Raw genomic sequence first — 19,108 nt, forward strand, 5'->3', positions numbered from 1 at the left:
GGCTGAACTCTGGGCTTTGGAGACTGGCCCTGCCCTCAAAAACCTTAACATTCAGACGAAGTAGTCGCACATATGAGTAGCCAGTGCTCTAGAGAGTTCCAGGCGCTGTCCAGGAAGTCTGTCATGGGCATGAAGAGGGGGACTGAGTTGGAGCAGTCATTTCATGGGGGGGATGGGAGGGGATCCCTAGAATGATGATGTTGGAGCTGGACCTTGAATGAGGAGTAGGAATTGACCAGGGCGAAGGGAGGTCTTGGGCTAAAACGTTGCATGTTGGCGGGGGTGGGGGGAGCTCACAGCAAAAGCAGGTGGGGTGAAATGGTTAGTGCTCGGGGCCCATGGGGCCAAGTGCGGCTGAGAGAATTATTGTTGCTGTGGTTGTGAACACCCAGCTTTATGCAAAGGACTTCTACACACATTATCTCCCTGACTCTCCGTAACCTCACGATGTGCATATTTTCGCCTGCCCTTTGTAAATAGGGAAAACGAAGCTCAGTGATGTTGAGGAAGTTGTCCAAGGACCTAGCCCATGACAAGAAGAACGTGGGCCCAAATGCAGCCTGACTAGAGAGCGAATGCTCTTGACTACCTCATGGGTCCTTCACTTTGTCTCTGGGGTACGAGCTGGTGAACGGTTGTACAGGTGCTGGAGTGTCTTGGTTAGGTTTGTGAAATAGACCCATGCTCTTGGCAGCAGCGTGGAGCATGAGGGCTGTGTGGGGGTGAGGCTGTAGGCAGGCAAGGCAGTCAGAAAGCCATTGTGGTCGTTCAGACGGGAGATGATATGTGGCCTGAAGCAGGGTGGAAGATGAGGGGACAGATGTGAGAGCGGGTGATGAGGGAGACTTTGCTGGATGCGGGTGAGAGGCCAGAAGGCCCCGGGAAACTCCCAGGTTCCTGGCTTGGCAACTGTGGTGGCATCACCAAAGTGGGTGGGGGAGCATACTGGGGAAGACCATCTTTTGGGGCCCACCAAGTGTGAGAGTGTGGAGAGGGAGGTGGGCATCAACTATGTGGGGGGGGGGGCGCTGCACCTGGCTTTAGTTTCCTACTGACAATGAATAGTTGTGAATCTGTGGGAGTGTCCTCACGGTTTACTGAACAGGGGTGCCCTCAGGGGCTGAGACACAGGGAAGAGTTGCAGGGGAGATGGCTGTGCACTGCTGTTTTCCTCCCTTTCCTAAAAAAATAAAGAGATGAGGAGACCACCTTTAGGTGGGCAGGATCAAGTTTGGTTTCCTGGAGGAATTATCTTGAAGAGAAGATGGGAATTTAGCAAAGAAAGCTGCTGGGTTGGGTATAAAGCAGGAAAGCAACTGGTGCAGTCAATTAACCAACAATTAGAATCCATCCACTGAGGACGAGACATTTGGTTGGGATGGGTGGAGGTTTGCCTGAGGGCTAGGATGGAAGTTAAAGTTACAACCCAGTAGGTTGAGTCCACGTGGTAAAGGGCATGAAGTGTAGGGGCTGATTGATGGTGAGCCTCCGAGACTTTTCTAAGCAGAAAAGTGCCTGAGCTGTGTTTGCATTCTCTCATTGGCTCCTCAGCTTATTTTCTCCTTTTAAGTTTATTTATTTATTTTTGAGAGAGATGGAGAGAATGAGCAGGGGTGGGGCAGAGAGAGAGAATCCCAAGCAGGCTTTGGTCAGCACAAAGCCTGATGCAGGACTCAAACCCATAAATCGCCAGATCATGATCTGAGTCGAAACCAAGAGTTGGATGCTCAACTGACTGAGCGACCCAGGTGCCCCTCAGATTTTTTCAGTATCAGAATCACCAGAGGAGCTAGGTTAGGTTACAAAGGTCAGGTCTGTGTGCTTGACTGGCTCTCCAGGTGACTCTGATGAACACCAGTGTTTGAGGACCACTGAGTTAGGTGAATCTTCAGTGCAAGGTGGGTGGACAGGGGTGCCTGGAGGCAGGCAGCCAGTTAGGAGGCTCTTGTAAGAGTCTAGGGTGAGGTAATGCGGGGACAGGTGAGGCTGTGGGAGCAGATGAGATCACCAGCAGTGAGCACTGGGCAAGAAGACGGTTTCTGGTCTGACTCAGCAGCACTTGGCTCCCCTGATTGCTTCCTTCTCCGTCCTGAACCCTCTGTTTGGCTTCTAGGGCAGCACTTTCTCAATTCTCCTGGCTGCTCCCCCTTAGTCCCCTTTGTTGGTTCTTCTTCCTGATGGCTGTGTTGTAGTGTTCCAGAGAGTTCTGGGGCCTCTTGCTTTTCTTTTCCCTTTTCATTCTTCCTTCCTTCCTTTCTCCCTCCCTTCCTTCTTTCTTTCCTTTCCTTTCCTTTCCTTTCCTTTCCTTTCCTTTCCTTTCCTTTCCTTTCCTTTCCTTTCCTTTCCTTTCCTTTCCTTTCCTTTCCTTTCCTTTCCTTTCCTTTCCTTTCCTTTCCTTTCCTTTCCTTTCCTCTCTCTGTCTCTGTGTCTCTTTCTCTGCACTACTTAGGTTACTTCATGCAGTTGTTTTAAATTCCATATCCGTACAAATGGCTCCAAAATTCTCTCCAGCCAAACTTCCCTCCCAACATCAGACTCATATTTCCAGATGTGTTACTCAGTGTATCTTCCTAGGTGTCCTTAGGCATCTTAAACTGAACATTTGCAAAACCAGTCTCCTGATGACCCCTTCCCCTGCCTCAATTGTTTCTTCTGCAGTCCCTCCAACTCTCCCAGAGACTCAGGGCAAAAACCTTATAGTAATTCTGATTCCTCTCTCCCATGTCCACTCCATCAGTATAGCTTACCGGCTTTGCCTTCAACATATATCAAGAATGAGAACATTTACCACCATTATTCTGGTCCAAGCTACCTTCATCTCATGCCTGGTTTTCCTGTGTTCACTGATGCACTGCACCCCCACCACCCCTGTTCATTTTCAGCCATAGTGTTCCTTTTTAACAAGGTATGTTAGATCCTCCTGTGCTCAAAACCCTCCAGTGGGTTCCCGTTTCAGAGGCAAAGTGGAAGAACGGTGTGCATCCTCAGGCAAGCTGCCTAATTTTTTGCTCATCAGCAAAGTGAGAGGATTCCTAAGTGGCACGTGGGGATTACATGAGACAGTGTTGGAGAAACTCCCAGCAAGTAGCTAACAGACACCTGCCCGAGAGGAGGAAGGAGCATGGAGTCTCTACTCTCTGCCAGGCACACTGCACATATTACTTTTTAAGTGTTTTGATTTTGATCACTACTATACATCTACACAATTTAAACAGTGAAATAATTGTATACGATTTGTTAACACAGCTGTTGTCTCCCTGCCTACCCAACCCCATTGCTCTTCCTCAGAAGCAGCCACTTTACATTTCTTAGTATTTTTATCCATATTGCTGGGGGAAAAAAATGGTTGTTCTGCTGCTTTATTAATTGTTTTCAGTTGTCATTATCTAGTGACTTCTGAGTGCCCACTCCAGGAGGTGAGGAATCTGCTCCCTTTCCAGTCCCACCTCCACTGAGCACAACCACTTTTCATCTCTCCCCCGACCCCATGCTGCCCCTGCAGTTCCGGTTAGATTGCTACGAGGTGTTTCACTGTAAGGTTCATGGTTACTTTTACTTTTTGGTTTCCATGCAGTTCTTTTGTCATTGGCTTGAGTTTCAACTTTCTTGTCATTGAATTAAACAAATTCCTCCCCATACATAAATCTCTTTGGGTGTTCTGAAGCATGAGGTGTCCTGTTAATTTCGTGTTGCTGGAGAAATCTCTCCCAGAGCTTTCGGAAGCTCTCCAACATGGACCAGCTGTCCTTTTATGTTTGCTGCAGAGCTGTTGCCCTGGCATCTCCCTTATCTCTGCTAGCATATTCTCAGTGTCCCTGTGGGTTTATGTCTTTCAAAATAAATTTCTCTACTGTTGTTTCAGTGGGTAGCTAATTTAGATGTTTGGGTTCAATCTGCTGTATTTACCTGAGGTCTATCTTGTTTACTTTCACTGGTAGCAATGAGATTGGTTTTATCCTGATACAGATGAGACTGTTGAGTCTAAGAGGGGTTAAATAACTTGTCTAAAGATCCACAGTCATTATGCAGCAGAGTGCATGTTTTAACTCCAGACTATGTTCTTTTTTCCTTTGTCCTTTGAAAAGAAAGGTATTCTTGACTGATATGGGATGTGATTGAAAATTTAGGCACCACCATCAGTTTCCCTTGTGTCTTCTAACATCTTCATTTTTTCTTAATACTGAAAATGGCTTCTTGCTCTCTTATCCCAAAGAGATAAATTTCCTATATCCTTCTAAGAAGCTGTCTCCCAAGCAGAGGCATAGCAAGAGGGATTTCTTAAAATAACTGTTTAAGAGTGTTCTGGTTTATGGGCAATCTGTAAATTATGGGGGAAAGGCTTTGGTTGGTTGTGATAACACAACACTTCTTTACCACCTGATGGCCATTTGCAGAAGGAGGAGGTGTGTGATGAGTCCAAAGTTTGGTGGTGGTGGTTTCTTGGCTGAGGGTTCATTCTTCAGGCCTTGCCTTCTAGCTGGGGACACTGTCCCCACCCTACCCCACCCCCATCCCTTCATCTGGACGGAGCCGCCAAGGAGTCCCATCCCAGATCTGGCTCAGTTGTGTCCATGGCACAGGAGACCCTGAAGGAGCAGGGGTACCAGGGACTCTGGATCTGTTCCTGATTCCTTCTTTGGTCCTGGCCAGTGCCAGCCTGCCCGAAACACTTGCAGCTCTAACCACTTTTACTAAAGGAAAAGTACTTTATAAAATGGAATGGAAGCTGGCAATTCATTATGGGTGGGATAAGTCAAGGCTACTTGCCCAAGACTTATCTGAATCAACAGTTCCTGCCTACTTCTGATTCTACTTTGCTGAACATGAAAGCTTAATGCACTATCTAAATCACGGCTTGCCTGAGAGTGCATCACATAACGGGTGGCTAATTGAGGCTCACTTTCTAAATTTCAGAACCCTAATCCTACACCCTTATCAACTTCGAGGTGCCAAACTGACCTTTGTGTGGTGCAGTTCATGTGGCTATGACGTCTGTCACCAGATGCTGTCATTCTGAAACAAGACAGTTCCTCTCTATAGCTACAGGGTCATTTTCTGTCTGGCTGGTGGCAAAGAGGGTAAAGCCCTATGTTGGTGGGACATCATCTCAGATAGGAGGATGACAGCATCTAGAGAGGCCTGCAGGTGAAGGGAAGGGTGAATGGTGAATGGGCTACACTTTTTCTTAACATTCCCGGTTTCTTTTTGTAGCTAAGCGTGAGCTAGTCACTTGGTAAGAAGAGAAGCCCTCCTGTTCCTTCACCATCAAATGCAGGGCTCTGTTAATAGTCCACGTGTCCAGAGAGAATGAAAACTGGTTGGGGCCACAACAGCTGTCACTGTACTAAGCTCCTTAAGAGCCATGTCATCCTCTGCCTGCTCCTCTCCTTCCTGGGCTGGGGGCACCTCCCCCCGCCCCCAGGGAGTCCCCCAGGCACACTATCTCTTGCCCCAGCATCCACGCTGTGACAGGCCCCTGGCTGGCTGCTATAGCTCCCCTCTCGTTGGTAGAGAACATGATTTCACTTCCACTCCCCACCACCCGCTTAGAAGTTGCCCTGCTTTTCGCTTGTACCTTTGGGGTGCTTCTGGAATCCGACTCTCTCCCGGCCCCTTTGGGTCATTGCCTCTTCACCTAGCTTCTCTCCAGGAGGCCTCCAGGCATTCAACTTCTGGAGCTTCGTGCACGTAAGCTCCACATCCCTGATGAACCCAGGCTCCCAGGGGAGGTGCTGTGCCCCTGCAGGGATGAACAGACACTGAATGTGGTGTGTGACATGTGTGCCTCTGAGGCTCCAACCTCCCTGAGGGCAGTGATTGTCCCATCGTGTGTTAATGACAGGAGCTCTAACCTCAACAGTGGTCAGAGGAGAAAATGCCTACTAGCTGCCAGAATAGGAATGGTTGGTGACCTTGTGGCTTCCCTGTTCTGAGAGTGTCTGTGCTCGCAGATGGGGGCCTGAGGCCTCACATTGATGGCATGTTTGGCCCTTCAAAAGTCTCTCTGTACCCCACGCCACTGACAGCTCACAGCTGCCCTGTGACAGAAGCTGGCAGGGCCCCTTCTTACAGGTGTCCTGCCATCACCTGAGACCCAGCAGGTCTGGAACTGAGCTCGTCAGCTGCCCTAAGCAGGTCTGGCTTCTGAGCACTCACAACCTTACGGGCCCCGGGCTCCTGGGTTTTAAATATGATACACCTTTGACTCATGTGTCACTTCACACCACCTCCCATGGGTCCACCCAACCTGCTCTTTGCCAAGTACAAACTCATCCCTGGGCAGAAGGCCTGTGGGCCTCCTCTTATGGCCCTTCTGTTGCAGGGGGTTGTAGCCTGGACCCTCCAGGCTTGGCACCTTCTAACTGTCCTCTCCTTTCTACCCTGGTAGTAAGGCCCCAAATGGGGCCTGCCTATTCAAATACGAGATCTTCTTAAAGATCTGATATGTTTACATCTGAGGCCACTTGGTTTGTTGTGCACTGGCAGTGGGTGTGATTCCCAAGCTCCTCTTATTAATTGCCCTCGTTACACTTATGTGAATTCTGTGAAAGGTTTTGACTCATCATGAGCAGCTGGATGCTCTGGTGTAATCTCATCAACCACTTTGATATTTGCCAATTACATCCTGCCCTTACATGCTTCTCCATCCTTCCATCCCCTCTGCCTGGAATAGCATTCTCCCCCTTATCTTCTGGGAAAACTTCTACTCATCCTTCAAGACCCAGAGAAACTGCATACTGGCCTCTATCAGCTTACCCCATACTGTGTCATCGTTAATTTGTTTATACTTTTGTCTTCACTAGACTGCATGCTCCGTGGGGGCAGAGACTAGGTCTGATTTGTCAATATCTCCCCAGTACCCAGCACAGCAGGGTTCAGGGAATGTGGGTGAAAGGGATCTATCAATTTATTCACAAGTATTCACTCATAAGCTTCCTTGTGCCAGGCACTGTGCTGGGCACTGGGCATATAGGGGTGAACAAGGCAGACAGGGCCCCACTGCCTCCATGGAGAGGGTGAGCAAGGCCAGTTGGCAAGCACACAAGTATACGGACGAGATACTTTGGAACTGCTGCACTTGGAAGGGGCTGCTATAGATGGAGGTGTGCAGGGAAGGCCTGTCTCAGATGACACATGGGAGCTGACACCCGGAAGATGAGAATAAATGAGCCATGCAGAGAGCTGGGAAAGCGAGCTCAGGGCTGAGTGGATAGCAGGTGTGAAGTTTCAGAAGAAGACATGGTCTTGGAGTATCGGCGGGGGGGGCGGGGGGTGTGTGTGTGCACAGACAGGAGGCCAATGCTGCTGGAACATGACCAATGGAGAGAGCAATATGGGGTTGGCCTGGCCGGATCCTACACTGCCTCTTTTGAAGGTCCCAGTGAGTGAGCAGTGTGGACTTTTCCTTAGGAGTAGTGGGAAGTCTTCAGAGGGAACTATTTCAGACTTTTAATATCTCTGAACAGGTGGGAATGTGTGGATTATTGACCTGCAATAATTGTGTGTGATTGTGTGCCCTTTCCCTGCTACCTCTACTCTCATCCCCCAAACCCCCAAGCTTGCTTCTATTCAGCCCATGAGATCTGCACATGTTTGGGGTCTCTAGTGGCCTGGGCTGCTCTTCTCAGCAGTGGCAGCTCTGTCCCTTGCTGCAGCCTCCTGTAGTAGCTCCTGCCACAGCCTTGAGGTGCTGATGAGCCTCCCACCCCCTCTGCAGGCTCCCGTTCTCATGCTCCTGTGTTGATTGTGCAATGGCCCTTGGACTGCTGAGGCTCAGTGCCTGTTCGCAGACCTTCCTTGGCCTTTGCTCCTATGAATCACTGCCCTGCCTCTCCACACAAATAGTTGCTTATCTCTCTTTGCCATGCCTACCTCCTCCAGGGGAACCAGCCTCTTGGACTTACCTGGGTTCTCTGTTCCTGAGCCTACCTCATTTAGTTTAAAGTCTCTCATCCAGTGCACCGTCCTGGCACAAATACATCCTGAGATCGTTGCCTCACTTCAAAAACAAAAACAGAAACAGCTAACATATGTTGAGCACTCACTATCTGTAAGGAAATGTACTGAGTACTTTCTATGAAATATTAATTCCTCATTTCATCATGACATCAACCTGGTGCGTTAAGTGCTGGTATTATCCACATTTTACAGATGAGGATACTTAGGCTCAGAGATCACATAGTAAATGGTAGAGCAGGGTTTGAACCCAGTCTATTTTAACAGCTACTGCCTGGTATAGTCCAATGTGGTTCTTTGTGGTCCTAAAATCTTTATCCATACCATCTCCAAAGCCACTTCTCTGTGGCTGCTCACTTTCCTTTCTTCCCTTTGAAAGTCCAACATCAACAGGGAACAGGAGCCGAGACCCCCAGGACCCTCTGTTTCCTGACCCGGGCCATCCTTGGGTAGAGGAGCCAGGCCGGTTCTCCACAGCACTTATGCCCATTGGACGCATGCACAGGCTTTGCTGAAGGAGCAAACAACAGCTCCTGCCTGCCATTTATAGGTGTGAACTAGGGATTACAAATACAGTTGTCGTTCCCTGCCACCAGGGAAGCAATAAAACGAGAAGAGGCTGCAGGAAGACTGTTTAGCTGAAAGACCGTTCGTAGAGGCAGCGTTGTCCAGAGATAGAACCAATTGCCATCTCCGTTACACGGGAGACTCAGCCTGGGGGGAGGGTGGCCTTTGTGTCCTGGGAGAAGCTCTTCAGTCCTGAGGAGGTGGGATGCTGCACTTTGCGTGGTGTTGGGTAGTCTAGAACTAAGATGGTGAGAGGAATTTTCCAGGTTCCTGGGACAGAGCTCTCCCCACAACAGTGTGTCCTCTAGGCCAGGCACTTTTGACCATCCAGGAAAGTGGCAGCCGAGGACTCTCGGCCTGGATCACACCTACCCGACGAAGGCGTTGCAGGTGCGGGACAGATGCGGCTCTAAGACAGACGTGCCTCCTGAGACTCCTGACGCCCGCTTGCTGCAGGGCACGTCCTCACTGAGTCCCTTTCTCCGACTCATAAGGGAGATTCCCCCGTGCTGGCTGCAGCTTCTGGAACCTGGGACTATAATGGCGGCTCTTAATCTCAGATGTGAATGGGATAGTGTGCTAAAGCCGCGGGAGACGGATCACTCGCGCCAGGAGGGAGAGGCTCTAGAGACAGCAGAACCGGGGGGTGGCCGGCTCGGATTCTTGCTAGAGCGGCCCACGTGATGTTGAAAGAGGAGGGTTTGCGGTCTTGCCTGCGTAATGTGGGCCTCTCTGCAACTTTTCCTTCGTCCTGTGCTTGAACTTTCAGTAAGACAAGAAGACTGAGGGGAGAGGAGCCATGGCTTCGGATGCCAGTCACGTGCTAGAAGCTGCCCTGGAGCAAATGGACGGGATCATTGCAGGTACGGTCAGGGGGTCAGGGGGTCCCAACAACTGATGGCTCGTCCTCTACACCTCAAAGACTGTTTTCTCTCATTCCACCTTTCTTTCTGGCACAGCGAGAAGCCCCTCGGTCGATTTATTTGATTTTATTGTGCATGCCGTCTCTTTTTTTGAGTTCAGACTTGTGGAACACCTTGATCCCTGGCGTGAGGTTAGGTCTCTGCCGAGGCAACGTGGGTGTGCCATATGTTAGCACACTTTGGCTCCTGGCCGAGAGGCAGTTTGGGTGCATTAAGATTGTTTTTACTGTAAATTTGTCCGAGGTTTTACTGTAAATTTGTCAGAGTACAGCATGGCCTATCACAGGTGAGCTGAGACAAAACTCAAAGTCTGGAGACCTTGGTGCCTCATGCGGGTGTCCGCTCCCTTCCCCAGCTGGTCTCCAGTGTGCTTGGGAATCAGGAGGCAGTTTGGTATGGATTCACCTCCTCACCTAAAGAATGTTCCTTATGCCATATTGTTTCTTACCTGTTCGGCCACTGTTTGACTTCAGGTCCACATTAGCCATTTAAGAATAGTCCCCAGAAAAGATCCCGTGAAACTGATTAATTGGAAAGGAGCACCAGTGGGCTGTTTGGGCTGCTTAACTCTTTGATGGTGGTGGGGGTGGGGGGAACCCAAGCCCATACTGATTACAATAAACCTCTCATTGAAAATCTTTCTGGAAGGCTCCAAGGTCCTCTTTCTGCCCTGACCAGATGACAAGTCAGCGGCCTTATTTGCTGACTGGCCATGCTTCTTTGGGACTTTGCTCCTCCCTGTGCAGAGCTGCGGCTGGAGGAGTTCGGGGACGAGGGCTTGGGCTGAGTGTGGCTAAAGCCTAGGATGTGCATGGGCACTGGACACCGCCCCTTGCCAGGCAATTGCTTTTCCTTCCACCCTGCGAGGACAGTCTGATTCACCGAGGGTTGTGGGTGTTGGCACCTGGGTGGGAGAGGCTGTGTGGTGAAGCTTCTTCATGTTCTTGGTGGCACTGTAACATGTCCTAGCTGTCATCTGTCAGGCTCCTCATTTCTCAGTGAACATAAGAGCTCTTGAGAGGCCTGATAATGTTCTGCTTCTCCAAGGCTCTACAGATTGGGATGTCCTGTTCTAGGTGAGGGCCTCCAAATCCCCCTTGAAAGGAAACAGTCAAGAGTACGGATTTCCTAGCAGTTCTTGTAGAGTCTCATCTGGAAGCCATCAGGGGCTCATGTGCAGTGGGATCAGAGCCACAGGGTCAGGCCCTCCGACCTCAAAGCTCTTGGATGGCTGTGAAAGCTGAATGGACACCTTCTAAAGAAGACAGCTGGTGTGGGGCCAGTCCTGCTTCCTGCCTCCTAATTTCTCCACATTGGCATTCCTAAAATGATGAAGCCTCTAGCAAAATACCCTGTCTCTGAGAGAGCAGCATGTGACCCTCAGGGCTTTGCCTTAACCCAGGATCTGCTGGTGAGGATCTGGGATGGACAAAGAGGAAGGGCCCTGGGACTGGGTGGTACAGACCCAGGAGGCCCATCCCCCTGCATTTCCAGCACAAACTGCTCCCTCCTTCTCTTTCCTTCATCATCCACACTGGCTGCTTCCTTCTAGAAGGGCTCCTTGGGCAGCTGTGCCTGGAACAGTCTACATTCTAAGGCATTCTTTGCAGATTGGTCAGGAGAAACACCTGCAGACAGACTGCTTGGATCAAATCCTGCCTCTACAACAACCTATTTACCTGACTGTGCCTCAGTTTCCTCACATCTAAAATGGGAATAATCATAGTACCCTCCTTAGAAGGTTGCTTTGCTTACATGCATAAGGTGCTGAGAACAGTGCCTGGCACGTAGTAAGCCCTATAAAATGTTAACTTTTGAGAAATTAATGAGGGATTAAAAAAAAAATCTTTATTATGTTACATCTTTAGAGACATGTTAGAGTTCTTATTTATTCAGGGCCTTGTTTCACCCATTTGTGTTTTGTGTTTTTCATTGATAAGGCTTGTGCGGGCCTTGCTAGACTCGCCTGGGATTTGCAAGATTAATGCATGGTCTTCTGAGTGGTCTCTGTGCTGTTGCCCCTGTTGGTGGCACTGTAACATGTCCTAGCTGTTATCTGTCAGGCTCCTGGCCGTTTTTACCCTCTGTCTCCCACAGAGCAGCAGAGCCATCCTTGAAACTCACTTCAAACCACAGCATTCCTCTCTCCAAAGCTCGTCAATGGCTTCCCATCTCAGGATAAAATCTGAAGTCCTCAGTACACCCAGCCCTTCCATACACGATCTGGCCTTTGACTGCATGTATGGCCACACCTCCTACCACTTTCCTCCTGGCTTATCTCCCTTTAGCCCACACACTGGCTGTCTCAGGACCTTTGTGTGTGCTGCCCCCTTAGCTGGAATGCCATCCTCCAGATACCCTCAGATATGATCGCTGCTGAAATGTCACCACATCACAGAGGTCCCCCCCGACCCTCTCTAATTAGCATCTTTTCCTCCCACCACTCTGTCCTCGTATCCTGTTTATATTTCTTTATAGCACTTTTCACCACCTGACCTATTACATTCACATTTGTCTCCCCGTGTATCGTCAGCCTCCCACACCAGATTGTAAGTTTCATGGGGACAGAGGCTCTGCTGCTCCATCCCTGGTGCCTCCATTGGTCCGCAGCACATATTAGGTATTAGGTGTTTAATAAGTATTTGTCACATACACGTTTTATTTACTTTTGTGAATAGGCTCTCCTTTTCAGGGCGCAGTTATTAGTATATATATGTGTGTGTATATATATATATATATATATATATATATATATATATATATCCTTTTACCTGACTGTGTGCTGAACTTCATTTATTCTTTTCTTGGTACCTTTCACTGATTATTCTGGAATAACAAAGCGCTGATTTTTTTTTTTTTTGAAGATTCAGTGATTGGCATGTTCTGTGAACCATCTCTCAAGTAATAATTGGCTCACACAGACATTTGACAGGAGCTATTTGGCAGATAATTGAACATTGAAGTAGTTAGTGCATGTCTGGAAGGTATATATTCTACGCCATTTGTGATGAAAAGAATGATAATTATTGAATAGCTTTGTGCAGGATACTCTTCTGCAAGATTATTAATACCCTCCTCATATTCAAGGTGGTTGGCCCAAACTGGACCTAAGAGTTTAAGAGTTTTTGTGGTTGTGGGGCACCTGGGTGCCTCATTCAGTTAAGCGTCGGACTTCAGCTCAGGTCATGATCTCTAGGCTTGTGACTTCGAGCCCCTCATCAGGCTCTGTGCTGACAGCTCAGAGCCTGGAGCCTGCTTTGGATTCTGTGTCTCCCTCTCTCTCTGCTCCTCACTGGCTTGCACTCTGTCTCTCTCTCTCTCTCAAAAGTAAATAAACGGTTTTGGGGCGCCTGGGTGGCGCAGTTGGTTAAGCGTCCGACTTCAGCCAGGTCACGATCTCGCGGTCCGTGAGTTCAAGCCCCGCGTCAGGCTCTGGGCTGATGGCTCAGAGCCTGGAGCCTGTTTCCGATTCTGTGTCTCCCTCTCTCTCTGCCCCTCCCCCGTTCATGCTCTGTCTCTCTCTGTCCCAGAAATAAATAAAAACGTTGAAAAAAAAAATTTTAAAGTAAATAAACGGTTTTAAAAAATTTTTTTAAAAAGAGATTTTATGCTTGTTAGTGTGGAGTAGGGGGTTAGACCGTTGAAGTTTGAATTCCAGCTCAGTCACTTAGGACTGGCCATGGGATCTTTAGGCAGATTGTTTAATCCCTCTGAGCTCAGTTTCCTCATATATAAAATAGTGATAATTGTACCTATCTCATATTATTGGGAGGATTAAATTAATGGAGGTAAGGCACTTAGTGCTCAGTTGGTATAAGTTAGTTTGTTTTGTTGAGGTTAGCACTGACATTATGATTTTTACCACGTAGGGTCGCAGTGCTGGATTTCCAGTCTAGGGCCATCTGAGTTTCTTCTGGGCTGCTTTCATATCTGTACTGGTTTTATGATGCTGTGCAGTGGAGTTCTGGGGGCTCTGTGAAGCCATTTGAGAGAAAAGTTACCTGGGAATGGGGTCCGGTTCCGTGCTTGCTCCTGGTCCCCTAGCCAGAGTGACTTTGCTCTCTTCTCTCTCAGACGCATGAGACTTCCAAGTGAGGGTTCCTCTGCTGAAAGGGTGGCAGCTAAGAGAAAGTTTGAAAACCGTGGTATCACATCATGATGCCACAAATCCTGCAGAAATGACATTTGTCTGTGAACATTTAAATCGTCCTTTCTGTATTTCTATTCACCTATTAATTTGAAGTCGAATGGTGTCAAGTGATGCCAACACTACCAAAACACAATTGCTTTTGCATCCATTGAGGTGCTCAAATGAGCACCCAAGGACTGTGTTCTCTCACTTTCTGAAAACACAATTACCACTTTATTTCAATGGAAGAAACTTTTGTAGGCTTCCTGCACATCCCATATCGCAAGCATTCATGCAAAAACAACATGGATTCCTCCTAAAAGGACAGTTCCTTCAACAATGATGATTCTTAGGCACAACACTATATGACAAGAGATTTCCCTTTATTAATTACTCTGTAGTGTGCTAGGCTCAGGTTCACTTTCCAAAACTCCTTCCTAGAAGAGTACACTTAGGGCATGTGATCTCAGTATTTATGTAAGTAGGTCTTTAATGGGGAAAAAAGAATATTCTCCTTCCTCCAAATCGATGTAAACAATGCAAACACTATAGGAGATTATCACTCCTGTAAACAACCAGGCCAGAAATACCCTGAGAGGACATCCTGATGCACAAGTGTCAAATTTACTTGTCTCCGAGCCTCGGTGTGGTGACCCTTATTTCAGGGCACTTGGTGGCTCTGGAGGTGTGAGGAAAAGAAATCCCTTGCCAGCAGAAACAGGACCATTAAATGAAACTCCTTATATGGTTGAATTTTTGAAACCCGAATGGATGTTTCCTGGGTGTGACTGTGCTTGATTGGAGCCCTAAAATTCTGTACCAGAAAGTTGGAAGGAGGTGACTGAAAGACCCCAGGACCCTTGTTAAAAATTATGTTTCTAGTACAAAAGACCACTGTTGTAGCTTCCGGTACAATGTTAACCTTTGCTCTTGCTCCTGATTAATCCCTGTGATTCGGCCCACAAATAATACTATAATTGAATTACACTGTTGACCGTTGAAATTGAACCACATATTGCTTAAGTACATTGCTCTGCATGACCCAGGGCAACTGCCACATATGCTCATTTTGCATCTGGCTTAATTTGTGGGCTGACAGGTTCAGTGGCTGCTCTGGGAGGCCATTTCTGCAGTAGTACAGAGAAGCCCATGGTCAGAACACAGATGGCCACTTATTCCTCTTCACTGTAGCAGGGGGTCGTGCATGCAGTCATCTGCAAGCTGTACCCATCGATGAGGAAGAGTTAAAAGGGGTCTGTTTTGTGACAGTTTTAAAAAGAGGTTGCTCTGGGCCTTGCTGTGAACTCTGATTAGTGTCTGGTGTTTCTTTCTTTCTTTCTTTCTTTCTTTCTTTCTTTCTTTCTTTCTTTCTTTCTTTCTTTCTTTCTTTCTTTCTTTCTTTCTTTCTTTTTAAGATTTAGATTTGGGGTAGAGTAAGTTCTGGTCAAGACTGAGATTATTCACTTTGACTGATGAATGGCTATGGCATTGAAGGCTGCTGATCAGTCCATGCTCTGCACATGCTCAGTTAACTGGTCTGGTCCAGGTCCTCTCTGAGGTAGGTCGGCATATAGCAGTCATGAGTAAGGGGGTGGGAGAACCTAACCTTGCCTGCTTCCCACTCAGGATTCAGGTGGAGAGCACTGTGCTCTGATTCTGACCTGGGCACAGTCAGAGTGGAAGTTTGGAGGTGACCAGAGGCCTGAGCTATCAAGACTATCTATCCTTTGTGTAAAGAGGTCGGAATGGGCCATGGTGGCAAGCACTGTTCAACAGCCATCGTTTTGATTTTTCCCCTTGCTACAGAGAACTCCTCCACTCCTTCAGGGCTGCACAGCCTCATTTTCTGTTCTCCGAAAGAGTTTGAGTAAAACTGGAATTCTCACTTGTTCCTTAAATACCTGCTCTAGTTGTAGGTATCGGAACTGACATACAAAACCACGTGGACCTGGTATTTTCTCCTTGAAAGATTTCCTGTTTTTAATGGTTAGAAACAGGTTTTAACTTCTTAGTTGAGTTTTGGCAAGTTGCATTTTTCTAAAAATTTGTGCATTTTACTAAGATCTTTAATTTTGTTAGCATAAGCATGGCTATCATATTTTTTAAAGATCTGCTATACCTGTTGTGTATTCCTAATAGTGCTTAATTATGACCTCTATTTTTTGATCAGTCTTACCAGGGTTATCTTTATTATTATTATTTTCAAAGAACTGACTTTGCTGATGACTTTCCATCGTATGTGTGTGGTGTGTTTATTATTTATTCTGTAAATACATAAATATGTATATGTGTTAGTCCAGGTTGTCCAGAGAAACAAAATCAATAGTGTGTGTGTGTGTGTGTGTGTGTGTGTGCGCGCGCACATGCGTGCATATCTGTGTGTATGTGTGCCTGTCCATGTGTGTTTAGAGAAAGAGATCTCTGAGAGAAATGCTGGTTGACTGGTTGATTTTAAGACATGGACTCACGTGATTATGAGAGCTAGCAAGTTCAGTCTCTCCAGGATAGGACAGCAGGCCGGAGACCCAGGGAGAGCCAATGTTGCAGTTCCAGTCTGCAGGCCAGCTGCTGGCAGAATTCCTTCTTCTTCCAGGGAGATCTGTCCTTTTCCGTTATGACCTTTCACCAATTTGATGTTATGGAGAGCAATCTGTATTAGATACAACCTACTAGTTTCAATGTTAATCTTGTCTAAAAAATACCTTCACAAACATCTAGACTAAGGTTTGGCCAAATACCGGGGTACTCTGGCCTAGCCAAGTTGACACATGAAATTAACCACCACAGTATATGTGAATAAATATGCATTCTGTATCTATACTTAATATATATTCATATTTAACTTACTTGAATGGTTTTTGTCATTTTCTTCTCTGCTTACCTAAATGTATCTATTCTCTTTTAGAAACCAAATTAAGGGGCATCTGGGTGGCTTAGTTGGTTAAGCGTCCAACTTTGGCTCAGGTCATGATCTGGTGGTTCTTGCATTTGAGCCCTGCATCGGGCTCTGTGCTGACAACTCAGAGCCTGGAACCTGCTTCAGATTCTGTGTCTCCCTCTCTCTCTGCCCCTCCCCCACGCTCTCTCTCTCTCTCTCTCTCTCTCTCTCAAAAATAAATAAAACATTAAAAAAAATTTTAACCGAATTAAAAAACCAATCAATAATAATATGTTTTCAATTCACTGCTAACTTCCATGTGTTGTGGTTAAGTGGTCTCTAATACTTATTCTTTGGAATTTATTGATACTTGCTTTGTGGCCTTGATTAGAGCACTGTCAGCTTTCATTAATGTCCCATGTGTGCTGGAAAGGTGTGTACATTCTCCCAATTGTCAGGTGCAATGTTCTGTATTTGTTCATTACATCCACTTTGTTTAAATCTTTGCTATCATTACAGATTGTTTTGGTCTGCTGGATCTCATCAGTTTCTTAGAAATACATATTAAAATTCTACTAGATGGTGGATTTTGTCTCCCTATAATTCTGAGTATTTTGCCTTATATTTTGAAGCTGTGTTTTGTATTATATGAATACACTTTTAGAGTTCTACCTTCCTGGTGAACACTTTTATCAGCATAGAGTAACACTCTTCATCTCTAGCAATGTTTTTTGTCTTGAAGAGTATTTTTTCTCGTGTTAATCTGTCCATTCCAACTTTGTTTTGGTTTTTCTTGGTATTATATTGGTATTGACCTTCTTCCATCCTTTTTCAGTATCAAGCTTTCAGTGTGCTTTTGTTTTAGATGTATCTTTTGCCAATGGGATATAGGTACCCTTTTACTTTTTAACCAGTTTAACAATACCTGTCTTTCAACCAGCTGGTGTCGTCTGTATACATTTATTTTGATGATTAATTCATCTGACCATTTTTCAACAATCTTATTGTCTGATTTCTACTTGTCTCACACTTTCTGGGCTTCACTCAGCCTCCTCTTTTTTTTTTTTTTTTAAACATCAAATTATTTGTATGTGTTCTTATTCCAGATTCTAGGCCCAGTTTCCTTCTGTAGGGTAGGCTTCTCTACTTTACTGAAGGTGTTGCCCTTTTGTATCCTGGCTTCGTGCAGAGGTCTCCCATCTGACCTCTCCCTTGGATCAGCCTAAACTTTGTCTTCTGTCCCCCCAAGTGGTCTGTGGCCCAGGTGTTAGACTGTCAGGGAACCGGCAGTGGCATCCTGGATAAACACCAGTTCAAATGCTCTCTTTCCTTTGAGGTTCTGAGCTCGGAAGATTTCCTTCAGTTTAGCTACTTAAAAAGGTGTGTGCACATGGGTTTTTGAATTTTGGGGTGTCCTTCGAGGGTTTTCTCTGTACAACTAGTCTGCCACTGCCGGCCCCTTGGCTGATGTAATGCTGTCCTTTTTGGCTCACCATCCCCTTCCTCCATCTTCAGAGTGAGTGGTGACAGGTCGAGTCCTCAGGTCGTGTCCCTCTGACCCAGTCATCTGTGTCCCTCTTCTTATTTAACTGGAAACCTGTATCTCCCCCTCCCTTTCACCCATTTTACCCAGTCTCCAAACCCCCTTACCTGTAGCAACCATCAGTTCTCTATATTTGTAACTCTGATTCTGCTTTTTGTTTATTCATTTGTGTGGTTTACTTTTAGATTTCACATATGAGTGAAATCATATGGTATTATTAGTCTTTCTCAGTCTGACTTATTTCACTTAGGATAATGCCCTCTAGGTCCATCCATGTTGTCGCAAATGGCATGATCTCACCCCTTTTTATGGCTGTGTAATATTCCTTTATACACATCACATTTTCCTTATCCATTCATCTATCCATGGACACATAGGTTGCTTCTGTATTTTGGTTATTGTGAATAATGCTGTAATAAACACGGGTATGTGTACCTTTTTGAATTAGTGTTTTTGTTTCTTTGGGTAAATACCCAGTAGTGGAATTCCTGAATCATATGGTAATTCTATTTTTAATTTTTGAGGAAACTCCATACTGTTTTCCACAATGGCTGCAGCAGTTTACATTCCCACCAACAGTATATGAGGGTTCCTTTTTCTCCACATCTTCGCCAATACTTATTATTTCTTGTCTTTTTTTATTTTAGTCATTCTAATAAGTATGTGGTCAGTTTGGGGGAAAAAATATTTCATATGTGCTTGAACACGGTGTGCCATCTCTCGTTGTTTGGGACAGAGTTCTTTGTCCTTTGTTGTTCTGTTGTATCACTTCATTTTTTATTTCCTGTTTAGCTCTGCTTGATCTGTCATTTCCTAGGTTAGATGGTCACAACATGCTCTCTTTTTTTACACACCATGGGATTTGGTTTTTAAAATTTGTGTTTGAGATTCGTGTGTCCAAGTTCCTCAGTGAGAAGGCCTGGAATCCCCTACATCGTGCTCAGGACTGCTGAGCTGTATGGTTCCGGGGGCGCCATGTACACTCTGGACTACAAGTTGTCCTGGCAAGTTCTCTGTATTTTATAAGCTGGGAGCAGTCCCTTCCAACACTCAAACAAAATAGAGCAGAATTTTTCACTTCTTGGAGGTTTGATAGAACTTACTTGTAAAAA

The 19,108-nt window shown here is 46.4% G+C and overlaps 1 protein-coding gene across 5 annotated transcripts in view; it reads left to right on the forward strand.

Moving 5' to 3' along the window:
• PPFIBP2 (PPFIA binding protein 2) overlaps positions 1-19,108 on the forward strand; it is a 144,948-nt gene that overhangs the window by 22,247 nt on the left and 103,593 nt on the right. For all 5 annotated transcript variants that reach the window (XM_045038896.1, XM_006937067.5, XM_045038898.1 and 2 more), the window contains exon 2: positions 9,293-9,386. In XM_045038896.1, coding sequence (XP_044894831.1) covers positions 9,323-9,386 — 64 coding nt within the window. In that variant the 5' untranslated portion in view covers positions 9,293-9,322. The remainder of the gene's footprint in view (positions 1-9,292; positions 9,387-19,108) is intronic.

The sequence above is a fragment of the Felis catus genome, chromosome D1 (genome assembly GCF_018350175.1).
Source record: "Felis catus isolate Fca126 chromosome D1, F.catus_Fca126_mat1.0, whole genome shotgun sequence".
Taxonomy (NCBI): domain Eukaryota; kingdom Metazoa; phylum Chordata; class Mammalia; order Carnivora; family Felidae; genus Felis; species Felis catus.